General features: G+C 52.8%; 1 protein-coding gene across 6 annotated transcripts in view; it reads left to right on the top strand.

Annotated features, from left to right (window-relative positions):
• The window catches only part of FAM3D (FAM3 metabolism regulating signaling molecule D), a 35,109-nt gene extending 13,346 nt beyond the window's left edge, over positions 1-21,763 (top strand). For 3 of the 6 annotated variants that reach the window (XM_089919501.1, XM_089919505.1, XM_089919500.1), the window contains 5 exons: positions 315-373; positions 3,435-3,485; positions 7,016-7,100; positions 7,847-7,973; positions 11,137-21,763. In XM_089919501.1, the coding sequence (XP_089775627.1) occupies positions 315-373; positions 3,435-3,485; positions 7,016-7,100; positions 7,847-7,973; positions 11,137-11,226 (412 nt within the window). In that variant the 3' untranslated portion in view covers positions 11,227-21,763. Of the gene's footprint in view, positions 1-314; positions 374-3,434; positions 4,708-7,015; positions 7,101-7,846; positions 7,974-11,136 lie in introns of those variants that run through there. The other 3 variants (XM_089919503.1, XM_089919502.1, XM_089919504.1) reach the window with 3 other exon arrangements.
• The last annotated feature ends 211 nt before the right edge of the window (positions 21,764-21,974 follow it).

The raw sequence follows: 21,974 nt of genomic DNA, 5'->3' as shown, positions 1-21,974 counted from the left end.
CAGGACCAACTTTCCGGGCTCTGCCTTCCGCCTAGCCTGGGGACATGGGCTGACCCTGCCTCCAGCACCTCCGAGCCCCAGGCAGGGACCCTCCCTCTTCCCTGGGCAGACTGTTCTGGTCCAAACATGCCATGAGAGACTCCTCAGAGAATCCAGCCCACCGCTTGTTTCCAGGAGATAACAGATGGCCCAAATAATTCCGTGTGTTTCCTGATGCTTCGGCATCCCACCATGTGGGCCCTCGCGGAGTTCCAGAGTGTCCACTCCACACTCGGGACCAACTGTTGTATTTTGTTTTTCTTCTTTCTCTTCAGGATCATGAGTCCTGTGAAAAACAACGTGGGCAGAGGCCTGAACATCGCCCTGGTGAACGGTGAGTTGCCGATCCAACCCCCGCCGGCCCCCACCACGCTCTGAAGCCTGGCTGCCCTGTGGGAACAGGTCTAAAAGAGCTGGTCTGCCCTGCAGTCATGGCCAGGTCCCTGCCAGGTGCACCTATCTCAGGAGGATACGCTGCTCCTATGAAACGTGACCCCGTCTGGGCTTAAACCAGCACACATGAAACCACAGAGGACAACGTGAGGTTACAAGCTGAGAGCACGCCTTCATCCACTCATCCAGCAAAGACAGCAGCTACTGTGGGCCAGGCCCCGCATGGGGCTCTGGGGGTCACGGGTGAACCAGAAGGACAGACCCTGGCTTGACAAGCCCCTGTGGGCGCCCATGAAGTTCACGAAAAAATCAGAAGGTGGTGAGCACATATGAAGGAAAAGGAAACACAGCTCTGGGATCAGGACACAGAGCTGGCAGCGGAGGTAGTCGGGGGAGGAGGCTTCCAGAGGGAGGTGATGGTCAGCTGAGGCCTGAGGGATGGTAGGGGTTGACCAGGAGAAAAGAGGAAGGCTCCTTCCAGGCAGGGGCAACACTGTGCAGGGCGCAGGGAAGGGAAGAAGGAGGAGAGGTGCTTGGGGGTCCACACAGGCTCTCTCTGGCTATAACATAGAAGCAGGGTGGTGAGAGGTGAGGCTGGGGAACCAGCAGGGCCAGAGGATGAGGGGCTAAGTGTCTTGCTAAGAAGTGTGGACCTGAAGCAGAGCAAAATAGGGAGCCTTGGAAAGGCTTTGAGCAGGGGCTGAAGGCCCAGCCCTGCCTTCCTGAAACCTCCTTCTAGCTTGGAATAGGGAGGCTAGAGGCAGGGAGACCCAGGGAGGCCCACAGTCTCAGTAACCCTGTATCTCCAGCAGGTGATGAGCAGGAAGCCAACTGCAGGCCAAGCCAGGAACAGGGACATGTTTCAGGAGGGGGTAGGTTACAGGGGCCGAGAAGGACCAGGTGGTGTGGCCCCAGCCAAGCCCCTCCTGTCTGCCTTCAGCTCTTACATGATCTGGGGAACGGGGGCTATTTGCGTGGATCTAAGAGCTATTCCTGGGACAAAGGTCAGGGCAGATGGAAAAAGGGCACAATGGACACTCGGGAGAAAAAGGGTTCAAGCTTGTGTGCAGTGTGACCACACAACCACACTTAGGAAGTGACAGGGTAGGATTGGAACCCTGGCCATCTGCTCCTAGAGGACCCATTTCCCATCTGCCAAGAAAGCCTGCTGCGTCAGGGGAGAGGTCAAAGCCTGGAACAAAGGAGGAGCGTTGCCGGACAGGGGTCAGAGGACAGCTCTGGCCAACTACCTGGGAGTCCAGGAAGGGTGTGGGCCAGGAGGGGCAGGAAGCTGAGGGGGGGCCTCTCCTCCTCGAGAGTCTAGAGAAGGAGAGGGAGGCCTGAGTCCCCCTGCTGCTGGCCCCTTCCAGACGGTCTCAGAGCACCTCCGGCACGCCAGGCCCCAGGAGACTGTAGCAGCCTCACTTACATCAACTGTCCCACCCAGTCTCCACTCACCGCACAGTGGGGAGGGCAGGGAAGGGCTCCAGCTGCAGCCAACCTGGCTGAAAGCTGCTGGGCTTCTCTTCCCCCAAATGGACCACTGTGGGAGAAAACGCCTAATATTCTCCCAGGAGATGGGCTCAGACAGAGGCCTCCTTCCCCGTCTCTCGCAAAGCCCAAAGATAAAAACAACCGCTGATAACACGGAGAGCTCATATTTATTGAGCACTTACTGTGTGCTAGCTATTTCACTGATCGTCATCACGATGCTAGAAGGCAGCTATGCTCAGTCCCTGTTCTCCAGGTAAAAAAAATGGGGGCTCAGAGAGGCTGGGCAACTTGCCCAGGATACACAGCCAATAGAATCATCTAGATTTGAACCTGGCTCTGGCTGACTCCAGGTCTTAATCACTCAGCGAATCTACCCGCTAGACTAGAAATGTGTCCAAGCACATGCGCAGCGCCTACCGCATGCATGCCAGCTGTGGAAAGTCTAACAAATCACTCTCAGGGCCTCAGGGTCCTCATCTACATAACGAGCCAGAACAACAAAAGGATTGCTACTTCTCAACCTTTTAGATGGCAGGGATTCCTCTGAGAAATTGTTCAAACTACACCTCCTCCGCCCCCCACCCCACCCCCGGTTCCAGAAAAATCTGCAAATGCACAGGATCACAAAAGTAGTTTCACCGGCCTCATAGATTCCTTCCCAAGGGCCCCAGGTAAAGTGTCTGGACGGGCTTGGACACTAGTGGTTCCAAGAATTCACGGGGGACTGCAATGAGAGCCTGCTCCCACCCCGCAGGAGAGCTGCCACTACCCAGGCCCCTGTCGCCACCCTCTTATCAAATCTACCAGCTGAATTAGGGGGAGGGGGCAGCGAAGGTGAAACTAGAGCTGCCATCCCCTCTGCAACACCCCCATCCAGTGGCCAAAGGTAAGAATTGCAATTTTCCTCCAGAACACCTGATACCCTGTAGGATTTGTGCGCCTTGCAAAGCCCACCAAGGCAATCCAGATTACTGGACTCCGGACACTGAGTACACTTCAGCCCACTGAAAATCCCTTTGCCTTAAAGAGTTGGGGCACTCAAATTGCAGAGTTCCTGTTTAGGTGAGAATAGTAATGATGGTTGTAGTTTTTTTAGTTACTATTTTATAGGTAAGATTTATCTCACAGGCATATATTTTAAATACATCTCATTTAGTTTTTTAAATACATCTCATTTAGTTCCCACAGCCCATGGTACAGATGCAAAAATTGAGGTCAAATGCTAAGTCGTACATTAGGAAGTGGCAGGGCAGAACACAAACCCAGACTGGTTGGATTCCATTCAGTTCCAGAGACCCTGCACCGTTATGTGCTAGTACCTCTCAGATCAGCCCAATGGTTACTGGGCACCTAATTTAGCCCTGCATGCTTTCTACAGGACCTAATTTTGTTCCACTATTATTCTATTCTGTTTTTAGACCTTAGACTACAGAGTAGCCACTCTCCACAACATGAAAGACAGAATGACGTGCTACAGCAAATAATGGTTCTGCTCTCTTATCCCTTAGGAACCACGGGAAAGGTGATGACACAGAAATATTTCGACATGTACTCTGGAGGTAGGCACCACTGTTGGCACTGAAGTCGAGGGCGGGCTGAGCTCCTTCCTGTGGCAAGAGGCTATCTGGGTACCAGGGAGTTTGGCTCTTGTTTCCAGGGACCCAATCAGAAAGTGGCACAGTGCGGGGGGGCCGTCCTGCTGCCTTTGAAACTCCTTTCTGCTGTCTTACTGCGCACTCCCTGATGCAGATCCTGAGGCAAGGATTCAAGTGCGGTGTTTATTTGGGAGGAGGTGATCTCAGGGAATGTCAGTAGGGAGTGGGGGAGTGAGCCGGGGAAAGGAAGGCAGCCAGCGCAGAGCGTTACGGAGCCACGATCGCTGCGGGGAGCCAGTGTAGAACATGTGCCCCTGAGACACCCCGAGGGGCAAGGAAGCCGCGGTGCTCCTACCCCTATTCCTTGGCACTTCCCATGCTTCTGGCCTGCCCCAGGGTACAAAGGAGGATGTGGAGGCCGGAGAAGACCTTCAGGCAAAGAAATGCTGCTGCTGGCAGTGGGAGGCCAGGCACGTGTGCACTGAAATGCTGAGGACGAGGGAATGTGGCCCAGTTTGCCTCTCTAACCTAGACATGCTTTCTGAGCTGCTCTGTACCCATGGGCACCCCTTACTCAGGAAGTCACTTTCTCCTTGTCCTTAGCACGGCCCAGCAACAGGGCACCGACTCACCTGGGCTGGAGGCCCGGATACCTAAGTCCCCCCCAGCAGCTTGCTCCCCGACAGGCCGCCCGGCAAAGCTGTGGGTGGAGGCGGGACTCTCACGCAGGCTTGAGACATCTTCCAAAATGTGGTGGAATCAGTCCCGGGCCCAATATGCCACTTGCTGCCCAGCTGGCAACCCAGCCCCCCACCAACACAGGAGCCTCAGCAGGAGCAAAAAAGCAGCAGGGTGGCCCCTTGCAGGCAGCAGAGGTCTGGGCCCTGCAAGGACTGGCTTCCGCCAGGATAGATGAACTGAGCTCAGCCTCCTTCTCGGCGCCCGGCTCGACTCAGTATCCCTCTGTGTCCCCGCGATCACAGGGCCAGCTCTGGGCTCGGGCATTAAGGGCGCTGAGCATGAGACCCCTCACCCCAGAAGCTCCTTGCAGAATGGAAGGGCCCTCCTGCTGCCAATCAGCTGTTTTCTTCTATCCTCAATCTCCCACCTTTGCCTCCGTCTCCAGGGAAAACCTACCTCACTGCACCCACCTAAATATGTGAGCCCAGAAGGGGAGAAATCACCAAGCAGCAGACAGCAGGAAGCCCTCTTGGCTTTACAGACAAAGGAGGGGCTGAAATGGGGGAAATGGAAGTCTGCCGCCCAGTAGTCACAGCGGGGGAAGGTGTTCAGAAGGTGACCGGTGACAGCATCCTTAGAGACAGGAGCCGGGAATGTGTCTTGGGCTCAGGGCTTCCCACGATGGCCGTCTTCCAGCCGAGTCCCACCTCACAGATAGGGTCTGCAGGGCCAGAGGACGTGCTCACCTGGAGCCTGCATCAGGGCCCGTGCAGACCTCTTCCAGGTGTGCCCCCCATGCTACAGACACACCCATAGGACTGAGGGGTGGCCAGGGGACGGCTGCTGCTGGAGGAGAGGGTGGCAATGACAGAGCTTGGACAGGCAGGGTGGGTGTCCACATGCAGGCATGCATAGCCCCTCCTGGTACAGGACAGAGCTGGAGACGGGTGAGGAGAGAGCGGAACAGGCCATGGGCCGAGGGCAGGGACCTTCATTTGTTCTCTGTCCAGGGTGGCCTGGGACCAGGTTATGGTAAAGGTCATCTCTGGAGTCAGAGATTTCAGGTTGGGTGACCTGAGGCAGGTGACATCTCTTGAGCCTCGGTTTTGTCATCTATAAAATAGAGGTAGCCATAGACCTCCACTTCATAAGCTGGATGTGAGAATTAAATGATAACCTGCAATAATCAGGGGGAGGGACCCAGCCTGGCTGGGGGAGGAGCCCAGGGAAGCTTTATCTCCCTTCCCTCTTCCCTCACTCCATCCATGTGATTCAGAAGCAAGGAGGTCATCTGTCAAAACGAAAAGGGAAAAAAATAAAAAGATAAACCAAGTTTTATAATGCCTTATCATAAACTTGGATGTAACCATGGTTGATGGGGAACAGGAAACAGAAGCCTTTTGAGAATAAGTCGCCCCTTCCCACAGAAGACGAAAAAAAAGAAGATGACTTTTCGAAGTGAGAAGATAGTTATCAGAAGGTACACTTCATCTTTTCCAAACATCCACTGTCCATTCCAGACAAGAGCCAGCTCTTGCTGTCTGCTGACAGCTCAAACCAATTGGTGGTACTTTCAGAGCTCCCACTTTTTGTCTCAAGAGTTCAAGGGCTGCTGTGGTCATTGACTGGAGGTCTCCGTGTTACAGAGCAAGTTGGTGGCTGGCCTTGCTTGGGGGACTCGATTTTTCCTCTGAATTCAAGGGATACCCACAGAATAGTAAGAATCAGGGCAGCTTCATGGGCACGCAGGCTGTGAGCAGGAAAGTTACACAGGGCCCCTTGCTTAGAAGAAACTTGATTTGATGCTCTGCCTTCACCATCTTGAAATTATTAATAATTTTTCAACAAAAGGCCCACGTTTTCATTTTGCACTGGGCCCTGAAAATTATGTAGCCGATCCTGCTAATAATTGTAATTCTGTTATAACGCACTTACTGCAAGCCCAGAGTCATCGTCACATTTGAGCTTTACAGAAATGCTCTGAGCAGGGCTATTAATTATTCTCCTTTGACAGATGTAGCCCCTGCTTTGCCCACCAGGCCAATCTTGCCCATACTTCCTCCACTGTTCAAGAGCCCTCTGTATAAGTTATGCCTTATCCAGAGTACTATTTGCACTGTTTGTGTGTTCCTTTAAATCAGCTCATTCACTTTTTTTTAACCTAACTAAATATATCTTAAAAGGAAATTATATCACTGCCCTAAGTAGAAAGCCATTATCTTTTTTTATGCATGGAAGGTGACCGTAAAAATGAGCACAACAGAAAAAAAATCAGTGTCGTTGAGGCAAGATGCACGCTGATGCCTCCCCAGGTGCTGTCCCCAGACCTGCTCTGTGTTCAATCCAGAGATCTCTCAAGTGCAGGCAGGCGTTAGAGATGAGAATGGAGCCTTGCTCCTTGACATAAGCTGGAGAGTTGTGGAAGCCCCATGTTCTCTCTCAGTGGCCCGAGTTGCCCGGTGGGTGTACCCTCTAAAGTCAGCACAGACAGGCTGGGTGCATCTTAAGCAGTGTAGAAGGGGCAGCGGAGCTCCTGAGAGGTGACTGTGCTCGGTCCCCTGGGGGGGTAGACCTTCAAGGGCCCTTACGCCATGGTTCTTACCCCAGCTGCAGAGCAAAATCGCCTGGGAGACTTTCAAATTCCAGAACCCACCCCAGACCAGCTGAATGAGGATGCCCTCACCCTGTGCAGATGGAGCTCAGTGTCAGGCTGCCCAGGCATTCCTGGATCGATAGGGCCATAGGAGAGGATGAGACTGACCAGCAGTCTTTCGCCTAAATGACCAGCACGTCGTTTTTCCTTCCTCCCACAGATGCTAACCTCCTGGTGAAATTCCTTAAAGAAATTCCAGAGGGCACGCTGGTGCTGGTGGCCTCCTACGATGACCCGGGGACCAAGTAAGTGGGAACCTCTGCCTGCCAGGCCACGGGGAGAAGCGAATCAAAGACCTCCAAACTGCAGGTCCTTTTCCTCCTATCCTGCTGGCTCCAGCTTCTGACACCTTCTCCTAAGGAACCAAGCAGACAAGCGCACAAAGAGATGTTCTGGGGGGTTCATCACAGCCGTGGTCACAAGAGTGAAAAACTGGACATACTCTCCCTGCGCAGTGATAGCGAACTGGTGACAGAAATCATGATATATGGCGATATAGGATGTATTATTATATATACATAAAAGAGGATATACTGCATCAAAAATGCCGATGTAGAAAATATTTAAGGACACGAAAGAATGTTCACCCTTTAGCATTAAGTTAAAAAAAGGAAAAAAAGAAGCAGTTTACAAAAGAATTGGTATAATCCCACAGTGCACGAGGGGAAAAAGGCATGAAGGAAATATACTAAAATTTTACAATGATTATGTCAAGGGGGGTGAAACTAAGTAATTTTTAGTTACTTTGTAAAGTTCCATATTTTCCAAGTGAACATCTATTATATTTGCAAAAAGAAGCAAAACCGTTGTAACGCTTCGCCAGCCCCTCGGATTGGCTTTCGGAGAAGCATCCTGGCCACTCTGCCCTGTTTCTCCTGAGCTCGGGAGAGGCTGCTGCCCTCTCTGGAGGAGGGGTGGAGGGTGAGTCAAGGGCCTGAGACGCTCCCTCTTCTCCTATCCCGAGCTCACGGTCCTCTCTGGTCCCCTGCAGGATGAATGATGAAATCAGGAATCTCTTCTCCAACTTGGGCAGCACCTATGCAAAGCAGCTGGGCTTCCGGGACAGCTGGGTCTTCTTGGGGGCCAGAGACCTCAACAGTAAAAGCCCCTTTGAGGAGGTGAGTTCCTCGCAGCCTCCCTGTCCCAGTGAAGGAGGGGATGGGAGTTGTGGGGGGACAATGCCAGGAATGGACAGACAAGGGCTGGGGTGGCTTGGAAAGGACACATGGAGCAATGTGAGGAGGGCTACCCAGCGGTCGTCCACCCCGGAGGTCAGGGCGGCCTGATTGGCTAATCCCCCAGCAGGAAGCAGCCTTGACCAGGTGGGTCATATATAAATACATAGATACATAGGTAAGTACCAAAAAGGAGAAGGAAAAAGATAAAAACATAAAAAGGATGAAAGGAAATTAAGGCATGGAGGAAAGGGAAAGGAATGTAGAGGTGAAACTCGCATGATGGGGCAGGGGGAGAGTCCAGAGCAGGGAGTGGGATGCCCAGCTTCTGGTCCCCGCTGCGATCCCCTCCTTCCCCCCTGCCTCAGTCTCCCCACCTGTAAAGGGGCAGGTTTGTGCCAGGGGAGCCCCAAGTTCCCTTCTAAGTTCCCTTGGAGAGGGTGAACTTGCACCAAGAAGGGGACACAGGAGGGCCCCCCTGAGTACACGGAGGGAGTTAGGAGGGGTCCATGATCTGGCTACAGTCACTACCCAGGGGTGGCCCAAGCAAAGTGCACCTGGGAGGCATCCAGAGGTGGGGTTTGAGGAGCCCTCACAGGAGGAAGGGAGAGTCAATGACTGTTGGGGGCCCCAAGGAAATGCTGCACCTTCTCCCCTGCACCCCTTGCAGGACAATCGCCATGTGTGCATCCCCAGCTCAGAGCAATTCCAAAACCTGGGAGAACTGGCCAGGCTTCCCCAGCATGAAGTTGGCCAGTCTCTGGTGGTAAGAACGTTCAGCTCTGCCCAGATCCAAGACGGGAAGCTAAGAGTCAATGATTCAGACATATATAGAACCAGTGAGGAAAGGGAACTCTGCCCTGGAGGCAATGGGGAGCCATGGTAGGTTTAAGCGGGAGAGTAAACAGATCAGATTGATAACAAGAAAGACTAGTATTCAGCAAGTGCTTGCTCTGTGCAGGCGCAGCTGAGCAAATGACTTGCAGGATCTTATTTAACCCACAACAAGGTAGGTGCAATGAGCATCCATCCCATCTCACAGACAAGGATCCAGAGCCTTGGAGAAGTTTTAACCCGCTTGCTCAGTGATAGGGATGCATTTCTCATCCAGGTCTGCAGTTTCCCCAAGGACTTCCTGTCCTCATACTTTTAGAATGGCCTTCCTGCCTGTGCATGGAGAGCACTGTGAAAGGGGCACAAGTCAGAAGGCAGGGAGGAAGCCAATGCGATAATCAGACGAGACCCAGCAGCCTGGAGGGGGAGGGGCTGTGGGAGGCAGAAAAGGGACAGTCAAGAAGCCTCGTGCTGAGATCCAGGGAGGTGGGGGTGAGGCTAGAGTGGGCTGCAAGGGGGTTTGCCTTGTCTGGAAAATGCTGACCTGGTTTGTATGTGTGTGTTTCCAAGAGAATATATTCAGGTAATTAGAAATTACTTTTAAAAAGTAAGGAACAGGGCTTCCTGGTAGCACACTGGTTGAGAATCTGCCTGCCAATGCAGGGGACACAGGTTTGAACTCTGGTCCGGGAAGATCCCACATGCCACAGAACAACTAAGCCCGTGCACCAGAACTACTGAGCCTGTGCTCTAGAGCCCGCGAGCCACAACTACTGAGCCTATGCTCTAGAGCCCACGAGCCACAACTACTGAGCCCACATGCCGCAACTACTGAAGCCCGCGCGCCTAGAGCCCGTGCTCTGCAACAAGAGAAGCCACTGCGATGAGAAGCCCACACACTGCAACGAAGAGTAGCCCCCGCTCACCACAACTAGAGAAAGCCCACGTGCAGCAGTGAAGACCCAACGCAGCCAAAAATAATAATTTTTTTTTAAAAAGTAAGGAATAGTGCAAAGTAGCTTGTGCTAAAGGAGAAAAGGAGAGGACCCTCTGTTTATACTCTCTGGGTGAAGGACACAGGGGCAGGGGCCTGGGGCTCCAGAATGTCCCTTTGGAAGGTGTCAGGGGCAGGACTCTCTAGGAAGAGGCAGGGCGGGCGCTGTTCTTCCTTAAAGCGCAGCTTCCAGCCCCAACAAAACTGGGCCAATTACAGCAGAGAGGAGCACGTAAGTAGAGAAGAGTCGGCACCACCTTTTTTCTGGTGTCTGATCAGCTGACTGCATCCCATCACCCCAAAATGAACCAAAGACCCCCGACGTGATTAACACCATTCTGTCTTTTGTTCTCCCACATGGGAAACAGGGTTTCAGAGAAGCAGCATCTAGAATTTATTTTTCCTTCCTAAGGGTTAGCCACAGTTATCCCACCTGTAGATTTTATCATTTACATTCTTTTTTCCATAAATTAAACCTGAGCATTTTAAACACAATCTTAACTGATTTTATTCTCTTTATTTATTATTAATATTAATTAATATTACACACTGGTTCCACGACTTAGCAACTGGATAGCCATAGGCAGTTACTTTGGTTCTCTGTGCCTCAGTTTCCCCATCTGTAAGGTGAGATGATAACAGCGAGCAGTTCTTAGGGCTATTGTGAGGATTAATTACAGAAGGTGCTTTGTGCCTGGCATAGAGCAAGCATTCACGATTTGCTAGAATGCTTCCTTTTTCTATTGAAGTATAGTTGATTTACAATGTTGTGTCAAGTTCTGCTGTACAGCAAAGTGTTTCAGTTATACATATACATTCTATACCTTCTTTTTTGAATATTCTTTACCATTATGGTTTATCACAGAATATTGAATATAGTTCCCTGTGCTACACAGTAGGACCTTGCTGTTTATCCATGCGACATATAATAGTTTGCAGCTAGGATGCTTCTTTTTCTTCTTATTATTATTATCATTTGGGACGTCCTAGAGGGGCTAAAGCTCTTCAAGCACCACTCCCCACATACTTGGTACCAGCGCCCCTGTCCAGGGCATGACAGGCAGTGACTAGGCTCTGATCTCATCTCTGAAACCTTGGGCAAGTTACCCTCCCCAGCCTCAGTTTACCCATTTGTGAAATGGGCTGGAAATATCCAACCCTCCCATGCCCCTCATGGGGCAGTGGCGAGGATGAAGTGAAGCCACTTAGGTTTTAAAGCACAACGCAAATGCAGGCGTGAGTCCTAACATTGTCAGTGTCTCTCTTCTGTCTCTCTAGTTCTTAAAGAACAACCCAGACGTGAATAAATACGACGGCTGGCCGGAGCTGCTGGAGCTGGAGGGCTGTGTGCCCCAGAAGGTATATTAGGGCGGCCGTGGCTCTTCCTGGGCCAGGGCCCGAGGATGCTCCTGCCTGACTTAGGAGTCAGAGCCCAGGCTCACTGCGAGCCGGACTGACAGGAGGAGACGGCCAGCAGAGGAGGAGAGGGAAGAGGGAACGGAAGTGTGGAACGTGCTGAGGGTCCTCCAGTACCCTGCACGCTTCCCCCGTTGGAAACAAAGCCCCCCCTGGGTGGAGGCGTCCTACCCGGAGGTGGCCAGCCTCAGAGGGTCCTTCCGGAGCCGGCTGTCTGTGGAGAGAACAGGTGTGCTTTCCTTCAGGGACTGCTGACTGTGGCTCCCAAGGAAGGACAGGACGGACTGCCTGCACCTGAGCACAATTAAATTTTATTTTTGATGATTTTGAACAAACTTTCCCACCCCTTGATGTGCAGCATTTCCCCTGGGGTGGTCTAGACTGAGTCTGCTCGGCCACAAGTTCCAACAGGTTGGTGACGGCTTCAAGCACCTGGTTAAGCAGCTAGAAAGGAGGTCGGCTCCGCAGGGATTACTTTTAGGTGTGAAAGAATCCTTGGCTCCCAGTGTGAGGTGTAAGATCCACAGGAACAGAGACAGCCAGAGGACCAGACACGGAGAACACTGTCTTCACCTGCTGTTTGAGTGAGAGCTGGAGAAAATCCAGATCTGGAGAGGGGGAAGCAAGGAGATCTGAGAAAGGCTGCAAGGAACAGCCAGACCGAAAGGCTTCGGGGAAAACATCCCGGCTGTCTCTGTGTGGGTTCCCTCGGGAGCAGCCCCGAGATAAGGATTCGAGTACAGGTTGTTTATTTGGGAAGTGATTCTAGAAAACACCCATGGCAGATGGGAAAGTAAGACAAGAAAGAGAAGGCAGCCAAGAAGGGGTGTGTTGTCGACTCAGCTACTGCTGGGGGTGAGTGGAACTTAATCCCACGGGAAAACCTTAGGAATCGGTGTAGGACACACACCTCAGAGATCTCAGTCAGAGGTGAGGGAGCTGGGGTACTTATACACCAACTCCCATCGTCCATCGTTGGAGGGCTGCTGGTGTTGGGGCTGATGTGAATTCCTGGGCCCTTCTGGTCTGACCTGTGTGGGAAAGAGCGGCCTTCTTGCCTTTGCAGAGAGTCCTTGGCCGAGAGATGTCAATACCAGCTGCTGGAGGCCACTGAAGTGGTGAGGCCCAAGGGATATGGTGCTAAGACCCAGCCTGGGGTCTCTGAGAAGGGCGGGGGGCAGGGGGCAGACCAAATCCTGGGAGGGGGCATGGGAGCAGAAAACACCGGTACTCGGGCTCCTGGAGTGTGTACCAGGGAGACTGCAAGGCTCGTGGAGAAGATGCCCAGGCCCCAAGGGCAAACTCCCCAAGCAGGGGGACAGCAGAAGCTGAAGCCCTGTGCACTCCGCTGGCGTGAGGCTCACAGTTACCAAGCTCTGGGGACAGGCAGGGCTTCAAATGGGCCGAGAGGGCCTGGGGTAGAGAAGGACAGAGTGTGGGAACCTGTGACAGGGGCCATGGCAGGCTGGGGCAGGGGCTGCAGTCGTGATCCATGATCACGGCTGGCTCAGAGGGCCTTGAGCAGGCTTGACTGAGGAAGTCAGCAGAAGGCGCCCAGCCAGCCACCTGCCGGTTCCATAGCCCCTCCTCCCCCAAGCACAGTTGCTCACTCTCAGGGGAGAGTTTGCTGGCAGCCCCCCCAACCACTTACACAGACACCCACATCCATGTACCGCTTGACAGCACTGGGAGCAAGTGGATTTGCTCCGATCCTCCCTTTTTGTTCCAAGTGGCAGGACCCTCCTCCCACACCTGACGTGCTGACAGAGGGCTGCCCCTGAACCCCAGTGCCCTTCCTTCCTGACCCCCAGGACCAATTGGTCAATCCTGGGGTGGGGGGAGGGTGCTTCTGAAGGCCCTGGACCCTGACCAAGCCCCTCAGTTTCTCTTAGCTGACTCACTTCCATTCTAATGGGTAGTTACACCTCGCAGGCAGCATGGCCGGACAGAAAGGCTGGCCCGGCTCTGAGCACTGGCCCTGCTACCCGCTAGCTGAACACGAGCAGGTCACGTCACCTCTCTGAGCCACAGTTCTCCTTTGAGAAATGCGGGGAGGGTATCAGTCTCTCAGGGGCTTGTGGACATTAAATAAGATAAAATAGCCACATCACCAGAAGTCAAAGAAGAAAATATGTATATAAGATGTTTGGGAAAACATCTGGCCAGATACCCTCTCTGGGGATGAAGGTGCAGGCAGTGTCCATGATTACCATACACGACTTCTGTATTTTGGATTTTTTTTCTTTAAAACAAGCAAAAATACCTTATAAAATTAAAAGAGAACCAAAAAGACTGCTAAAGTGAGTTCATAGCCAGGAACAGGGCTAGGCAGAGCTCTCAGCAGGGGCCACTCTTTAAAAAGGACCACCTGGTTGTGGTACTTTTTTAGAAGCTGCATTGCACAACACTTCAAAGAAGGAAGAAAATGTCAATGGGGGGGAGCTTCCCTGGTGGCGCAGTGGTTAAGACTCTGCACTCCCAATGCAGGGGGCCCAGGTTTGATTCCTGGTCAGAGAACTAGATCCCACCTGCATGCCACAACTAAGAGTTCACATGCCACAACTAAGAAGCCAGCAAGTTGCAACTGAGAGTCTGCATGCAGCAACTAAAAAAGATCCAGCATGCCACAACTAACGAGCCCACATGCCGCAACTAAGGAGCCCGTGTGCCACAACTAAGGATATGGCAAGCTGCAACTAAGGACCTCGCCAGCCACAACTAAGACCCAGGCAACAAATAAATAAATAAAATAAATATTAAAAGAAAAGAAAACGTCAACAGGATGAATCAGGGAATCGGGGAAGGGTCTCCTGGAGACGGGGAGCTTGGAAGGGCAGCACAGCGAGAAGGTTGGTGCCCCACCCATGTCCTCTCTCCCAGCTTGTGCTGAGACTGGTCAGTCTGCACTCTTCTTGGGAGAACTGCTCTTGGGCTCCTTGAAACTTCTTTGCTCCCAGGTGCAAAGAAGAGAGGGCAGGGGGCTTCCCTGGTGGCGCAGTGGTTGGGAATCCACCTGCCAATGCAGGGCACATGGGTTCGATCCCTGGCCTGGGAAGATCCCACATGCCCTGGAGTAACTAAGCCCGTGCGCCACAACTACTGAGCCTGCGCTCTACAGCCTGTGTGCCACAACTACTGAAGCCCACAAGCCTGGAGCCTGTGTTCCGCAACAAGAGAAGCCACCACAATGAGAAGCCTGCGCACTGCAACGAAGAGTAGCCCCTGCTCGCCACAAATAGAGAAAAGCCCGCGTGTAGCAAGGAAGACCAACGCAGCCAAAAATAAATTAATTAATTAAAAAAAAAAAAAAAAAAGAAGAGAGGCCAGGAAGTGCCAGAGTTCACATCAGCCCGGGATGGTCCATAGCTAATGACTGCCTGGCTGGGAATGTGAAAGCCCAGCTTCTGGTCTTGGGGCAGGATAACCATGAGGCGTAATTTATACTCCAGAGTTCCCTGTGGACTCAAATTGAAGCTGGGACTTTGCCTGGAAGCGTCCCTTTGCTCAGTTGCTTCCACTTCCCCATCCTCTGCTCCCCCACTCCCTTACCTGTGTCCCCCCAGGGGCCAGTCCTTAATAAATCACCTGCATGAGATCCTCATCCCAAACTCAGCTTCTGGGGGACCAATGCTAGGAGAGGCAGTGGGCGTGGCCAGCTGGATGGGACTGAGCACAGGCCTGGACTGAGAGACAAGACCACCCTGCCTGCAGGCAATGTCCTTAAACGTCACTTCTCGAGGCCACCCCGGGCCTCGCTGGGGCGGGCATCACAAAGTGGCAAACACCTGTCAGACTCTCAACGTCATCTCAGGGCACTGTGGCCACTGTAGGGACCCCCCAGGTCAGTTCGAGATTGGGACAGGACAGAGAGTCCAAAAACAACAGCTGTAGAGAGTTGAGTCTGTAACGCTGAGTCTATTACCCACTAAGAGTCAGTTTCCTCGCTCAGCCAAAAGTTATTGCTCACCTGCTATGTGTCAGGAACTGGGTACTTACTGGGGATACCTTGGTGAAGAAAACCAGGCACGACTCCTGCTCGTAGCCTAGGAGGCACACAGATCAAGAGGCAATATGGCTTGATAAGGACTATGTTGGGGGAAAGATTGCAGGAGCAGGGAAGGCACCCTGGAGGAGGCAGCAACAACGGTGCGGCTTGGGGTGTGTCAGAAGTCACCAGGCAGAGGGGAGGGAGGGGTGTGCAGGTGAAGCAAGAGCATGAACCAGGCCTGCAAGGGGCAGAGGGTGGGACCCAAGGGCTGAGCGGCAGAGCTGAGAGCCCAAAGGGCCCGTGGGCTTGGCCAAAGTGTCTCAGACTTTGCCCAGGAGCCCTGGGGACACAGTGAGAGATTTAAGCTGGGGTCGACATGATCGGATATGCTGTTTTTAAGAAATTCCTCCTGGATGATGTATGGAGAAGGGAGTGGAGGCAGGAAGGCCAGTGAGGAAGCTGCTGTATCATCCAGGTAGAGAGGGTGGTGGCTTGGCCAGGAGACAGGATGGAAAAAGGGGACCAGTCTCAGGGCTATTCAGGAAATAAAACGGACAAGACTTGGGGACTGACTTTCTCATCATCGGGGTGGACAAGCCTTCAGGAATCTCTGCAAGGTACTCATGACCTCGGAATTTGGGTCTTATATTTCCCTACCCCCTGCCCACCAACATGCCACTGCTCTCCCGCCGGAGTGAGGATGGGGCCGTGAGGGGAGGGGGTGTATCTGTTCCCTAAGCCACAGAGAGGTCTTTCCAGTAGCTGTAATTCTGATCCCCGCCAGTAGGTGGCAGCCCAAGCTAGAAAGGGAAGGGTGGTAAGGTTTCCCTGCGGTCACCCAGTTCTTGGGTAAGGTGTTGTGCTTAGTGGACTGGTTACCTGGGACTTACCAATGGGCAGTGGACTTAACACCACTATCATTAGCAGCGTCATAATAGTAGTACCTGACTTCTATGGAGAATTGCTCTTGTCCAAATATGCTCTGCACAGAGCTTTACATGAATTACCTCATTTCATCTTCACAGCCCCTTGGGGTGGGGATCCTTGTTATTCCTTTTACACATGAGGAAAATGAGGCTCAGAGAGGTCAAGTGACTTTTCCAAAGTCACACAGCCAAGGAGCCTCAGAATAAAGATTGGAATTCCAGTCTACCTCTATCACTATAGGAAACAGGCTCCTCTTCGGAAACACTTGCCCTAAAACTACTCAGAGGTAAACAGTGTTTCCTGTCCCCCTGTACCCTTCCCCCTTTTACTCCCCCTCCCCTTCCTCCTCCTCCTGCATGCCTCTGAAGACATTTGAAAACTGCTCAGAACTTCTGAGTTAAGAGTCTTACCGTCTACCATCATTCTTTGGGAATGATGGAGAGGGCTGGGTTTGAGAGATTTGGAACTCCTCTTTTCAAAACTCTCCCACATTTTGCAGTTCTTGCTTGTCTCCACAAGGTTGTGGGTCAAGAAGGAGCAGAAGTTTATCCCCGTTTTGCAGATGAAGAAAGAGAAGCTAAGAGCTGTGCCCAGGCCACACAGTGAGACCAGGCAAAGCTGGATCTGGAACAGCTAGTCTTGACCCTTCACCACCAACCGTCATTCCATAAATCATGTGTGTCTGTATACCAAGCATCTCCCCGGTGTCAGGCCCTGAGCTGGGCTCCGGGGCCACAACCCTCATTCCTCCTACCCATGGCACGGGGTCCAAAGGTTGCATTTCAGACCCGCATCCTGCCAGGAGCCGGGCTTCAGACCTTCAGCCAATCAAGGCCTCCAGTCAGGCAGGCCTTTAGTGTGGCTCGTAAGCCATATTTCAGCAGGACTCAAAGCAGATGGGGAAAAATTAATAAATGTATAAAATTCCTTTTCTCTCTTCCCATCCCACCAAGAGCCAAGCCAGTGGATAATTATGGGATGGCTGACAAAGGAGTTTGATCTTCAGGGCTGACTTACGGCATTTTTCCTGCTCTGGCTGACTGCTAATTTAGTCACTGCTCTTTCCAATTTTGTGGGTGCTCTGCTTACTGCAGGAAATCAGAAACTGCACCCAGCCATGACTGGAACAGGGAGAAAAGGAACGGGGAGCAACTGAGGCAGGGGCTGGACCAGGAGAAGCAGCAGAAGGAAGAAACCACACTTCTGCTTGGCTGGAGGGGGCAAAGGTGTTGGGGGAAATACAGCAACAACAATAACAGTATTGATAATTGCCATACAGGGAGCACTTGCGGTGAGTCAGGGCTGTGTTAAGCATTCTACATACTTAGACTATTTCATCTAATCCTCCATCATTTATTTATCTGCTCCACCAGTATTTACTGAGTGACTGCAACATGCCAAGCGCTATTCTAGACCCAGGGGGTAAACTGATGAACAAGACAGACCAGGTCCCAGCCTTTGTGGAGCTGCCATTCAGGTAGGGAAAGCAAACAATAAACACAGAAATAGGATCATTTCAGTTTCTGACAAGTGCTATAATAAATAATAAACAGAGAGCCCAGGAGGCTACTTTGTAATAGGGAATCAGGGAAGGCTTCTCTGAGGAGGTGATAATTGAGCCTGAAGGATAAAGAGGAAAGAATCATGCGAAGATCAAAAAATGGAGTCAGGGAGAGAGATGGGAAACATTTCAGGCAGAGAGAGCAGCAAGTGCAAAGGTCCTGAGGTGAAGGGGAAAGTGGTAAGACCGGGAACTGTCCGGGAGATAGGGGTGTGGGAAATGAAGTCCAAGAGGCAAGCAACACTTGATAAATCAGACCTCATGGACCAGGGGGGATTCCATTCTATGGGCAAAGTTGGATCTAGAATACCTAATCCTTGACTCTTCACCACCAACTGCCATTTCATAAATCATCTGTGTCATAAATCATCACTGCACCAGGCACTGTGCTGGAAGAAAGGGAATGGTGCCAGGGTTTCCTCACCCACCCAGCTCCTGGGAAAGGGTATTGTGCTTAATCAAACTGGTTACCCGGGACTTGGCGGTGAGCAGTGGGTTAATCACTGGAATTATTAACAGCAGCATCTAAAGTCTATGGAGAATTGTTGTCGTCTGAATCCTCTGCTCAGAGCTTTACGCGAATTACCTCATTTCACCCTCACAGCCCCACTGGGTGGGACCACTGTCAGTCCGCTTTGGTCAAGAGGAAGATTTATAAAGCAGGGAATGACGGGATCTGATTTAAGCTGTAACAAGACGATGGCTTCAGCTGCACCCACCTTCCCTTCTAGCCCCCAGAGCAGTCCCGTGCGCTGTGGTTATCTGACCCCACGCATGCAGGTGAACCTGCTCAGAGGTCAGATCACGTGAGGAACACAGCTATGACTCCAGGCCAAGGTGACTCCAGCCTGAATCTTGCTCCAGGCTGGCGACAAGCAGAGGGAAAGGGGTGGAAGTGGAGGAGGGTGACTGCGGGGGGACGCTGAGAGCTTGGCTCCCAGCCTGGAAGCCAGCCTCCAGGTATTTTTCTGGCCCGAGCCCAGACCAGCCACCCTGCCTGGACAGCCGCCCCGGTGAATGAAGTGTTCTGCTCGCAGTGTCTCTGCTCGGGGAGAGCCCCGGCCCCGAGTGTCTTCTGAGATTTATTATTAATGGGGCTGAGCAGCCTGAAGGTCACATCCCCACACAAGCCCGCCCGATCCCCCGCCCCGGCCGCCCCAGGCAGCCTCCACCGTCTGGGCCAGTCTGCTGGCGAGAAGGTCAAGGCCTGCCCGCCGGGCCGCCAGAGGTCACCCGCCTGCCGAGCTGCCGGCTACAGAGGGCAGAGGACCGCTCTGCTTCTCCCCGACCCCGGCTGCCTCAGTGTCCCCTCCTGAGAGGGGCAGGGGTGCAGGAGGTGAGAAGCCACAGGGACCCCAGGAGGGCATGTGGCCGCCCGGGGACACCGGGCCCCTCGGTCAGGATCAATCACCCTAAGCCTGTCTGAGGAGCTGCCGGCTTAGGAGCAGCTGTGAAAGCCGCCTTTGTGCCTGAGAAGAATGAGCCGCCGGAGGACGGGGGGCGCTGGCCCAGGGAGCCCCTCGGGCCCCGGCTCCTGAGACAGCACCGCAGTGAGGACCCCCAGGCCTGGTGCCCTCTTCGTGCCATGGGAGCTGCCCAGGGGAAGAAGGTAGGAGCCCCTGAGGGTCCTGCTGGGGCCCTGGACACGGGAAGGGAGGCTGCATGAGCCAGGTGGGAGCCCTCAACCACCGCCCGCCGGCTCCCTGGAGCCTCAGCCAGGCACTGCCCACCGGCCTCCCTCCCTGAGCTCACAGCTAAGATTTGCATCTAGAAACCTGGCTGAGGCTCAGGGCAAGGCTGGAGTCTGATCTCCCCATCTCTGAAAGAGACCTGGGCTGCCTAGCCCTCCCTGGTCTTCTACACACACACCTCTTTACTGCCCTGCATACAGGCTCCCTGACGCCCCTCCCCGAGCGCCAGGGGAGCCTGGCCCAGGTGGGTGCAGGAGCAAGAGAAAAAATAACGATCCTTGTAATTAAGTTGGCCAACCAATTGCTACCAATTTCTGTAACTCAGCTCCTCGTCTGTGAAGTGAGGACAATAGTAGCCACAACCTCAGAGGCTTGTCGTGAGAATTAAAAGAACCATGTAAAGTGTTTGAAAGAGTGCCTAGCACATAGTGGGCTATATACAAGCTTTAATCTGTTGTTAATAGAATTCTCTTCATATTATTATCCATCACCTTCTAAGTCTGGGATCTGCACTGGGAAGGGGGTGGTTATAGATAACACAGCCAGTGCAGCATTTCTGAAAATAAGGTCTGTAGACCCCCTGCCTCAGCGTTAAAGATGGGGTGGGGGAGGCTTGTTTAACAGTCGCCTTCTCAGGGCACACCCAGACCTCCCAGGTCCGAGCCTCTGGGGAGGGAGGGGGAATCTGAGTTTACTCACCGGCTCCCGGGGGATTCTGGTACATACTCACAGCCTACACTGGCCGGGACTGCGATCCCAGATCCCAGCTCTTCCTCCTAATAACTGCGGTGAGGAACTAAGCCCCTCTGGATCCCAGCTTCTCATCTGTAAAGTTGGGCAGGTACCCGTCTCATGGGAGGTTCCGTGAGATAATGCCGGTAAAGTACTTATCGTGCTGCCTGACACTCAGAGGGCCCGATACACGGAGGCTCTAATCCTCAGCCAACTCGTGATGACCTACTACATTAAAGGCAGGGAGCTAAGGCTCAGAGGCAAGACGTGATTTCTTAGCCAGGGTCATGCAGCTCGTGGGACAAAGGGCAGGATTTTAATTCCCTTCTGCTTGACTCCAAACTTTCTGCCAACCCAGCCCATCCCACATTTTTTAAATTTGAAGAAAAACACATCGTGGACGTCGTGGAGGAAGCACTCTGGACCTCAGTTTCTCCATTTGCAAAATGGGAGTGTTGGGCTAGATAACCCCTAGGGACCGCCTAGTGCTGGCCTCTGCTTCCCACCTCCCATTGCCTTCCCTCAGCATTCCCAGCGGCCTTACCCTAAAAGCTTGATATTCTGGGGCCGTCGCTCCCCGCCCTCGCTCCCCCCCTGCAATGCTCACTCTTGCCTGCAGGGGTAAGTGTGGGTCACCTGCCGTCAGGGCAGGTCAATGATCTGACACAGCCCCTGGGAGTCCCAGAGCTGCCTTCCCAGCCAAGCCTTGAGCCCTGGCCCCAGCCAATCCCCTCTTTCAGGAACACACTTCCTCTCCCAGAGGAGAATGAGCTCAGCCTCTAGATCCTATCTGTGCTGAATATGAAGGCAGGGAGTCATCTTGCAAGCCAGCTTCCCAGGCCTAGAAAAGACCCTAACAAGGTCTAGCCCAGGAATGGGAAAGTATAGCTCATGTACTACCTCTCCCTATTTCTTCATCCGTGGCAGACATCACAATCCATCCCTGCACACTTTCCCACTAAGTCTAGACAGCTTCAGAATCCTCAACACAGCATCCCACTCCCATACCGGTCAGTCAGAACTCGTCCCAGGTTGAAAGCCAAACCTATTCCTGGGCCAAGCCCTTCTCCTGCCCAGGGATAGCCCCCCCAGGGAGAAGGCAGCAGGGTACAATGACTGGGAACAGGATCTATAGAGTCAGACAGGCCTGAGTCAGTCCCTCCACATCCTCTGTAACCTTGAACAAGTCAACACACCTCTCTGAGTCTCAGATTCTACCTTAGTAAACAAAAGATAATAATCCTCAGATTATCGTAAAACCTAAATGATGTCATGCCTGGGACAAAACAGGCACTCAGTCCATGTTGTCTCTCCCTGAATTGGATCCTTTCGTACCTGCGTCCTCTTCTGAGCCTCACAACTCTTCCTTTGAGCCAATGAGGGCATCAATATCAAACCCAATGGCAGATGTAAAAGCTGAAATCCAGCAAACGTGCTTCCCCCAGCTGGTCAGTGGTGAGCCAGCCCGGAGCAAAGGCTGTGAGCAAGCCCAGGCCAGGCCCCCTCTGGAGAGTCCTCCATCTGTGGACCAACCCCACCCAACCCCCAACATGCCCACCTCTCTCTCTCTCTTTCTGGAAGCAACAGCCCCACTGGTCTTTGTGTGATGTGTAACAGGCCTGCTATGTGGAATATAATCCTCATCACCCATGCATTTATTCTCCCACTGGCTTGTCCCATAAAGTTCACCCGAGTGTCCTCAGGAGATCCCCAGACCCCCTCCCATAGTTATGGCTTAATCATAGTCACAACATAACAGCTCTGGAAAACCCTTGGTGATGTGGCCCAATCCTCTCCCCGT

The sequence above is a fragment of the Delphinapterus leucas genome, chromosome 10 (genome assembly GCF_059928025.1).
Source record: "Delphinapterus leucas isolate spDelLeu-1000000601 "Yukka" chromosome 10, BTC_Dleu_Yukka2, whole genome shotgun sequence".
Classification (NCBI taxonomy): Eukaryota; Metazoa; Chordata; class Mammalia; order Artiodactyla; family Monodontidae; genus Delphinapterus; species Delphinapterus leucas.
The sequence above is the reverse complement of the archived record's forward strand: the minus strand, read 5'-3'. Positions and strand labels throughout refer to the sequence as shown.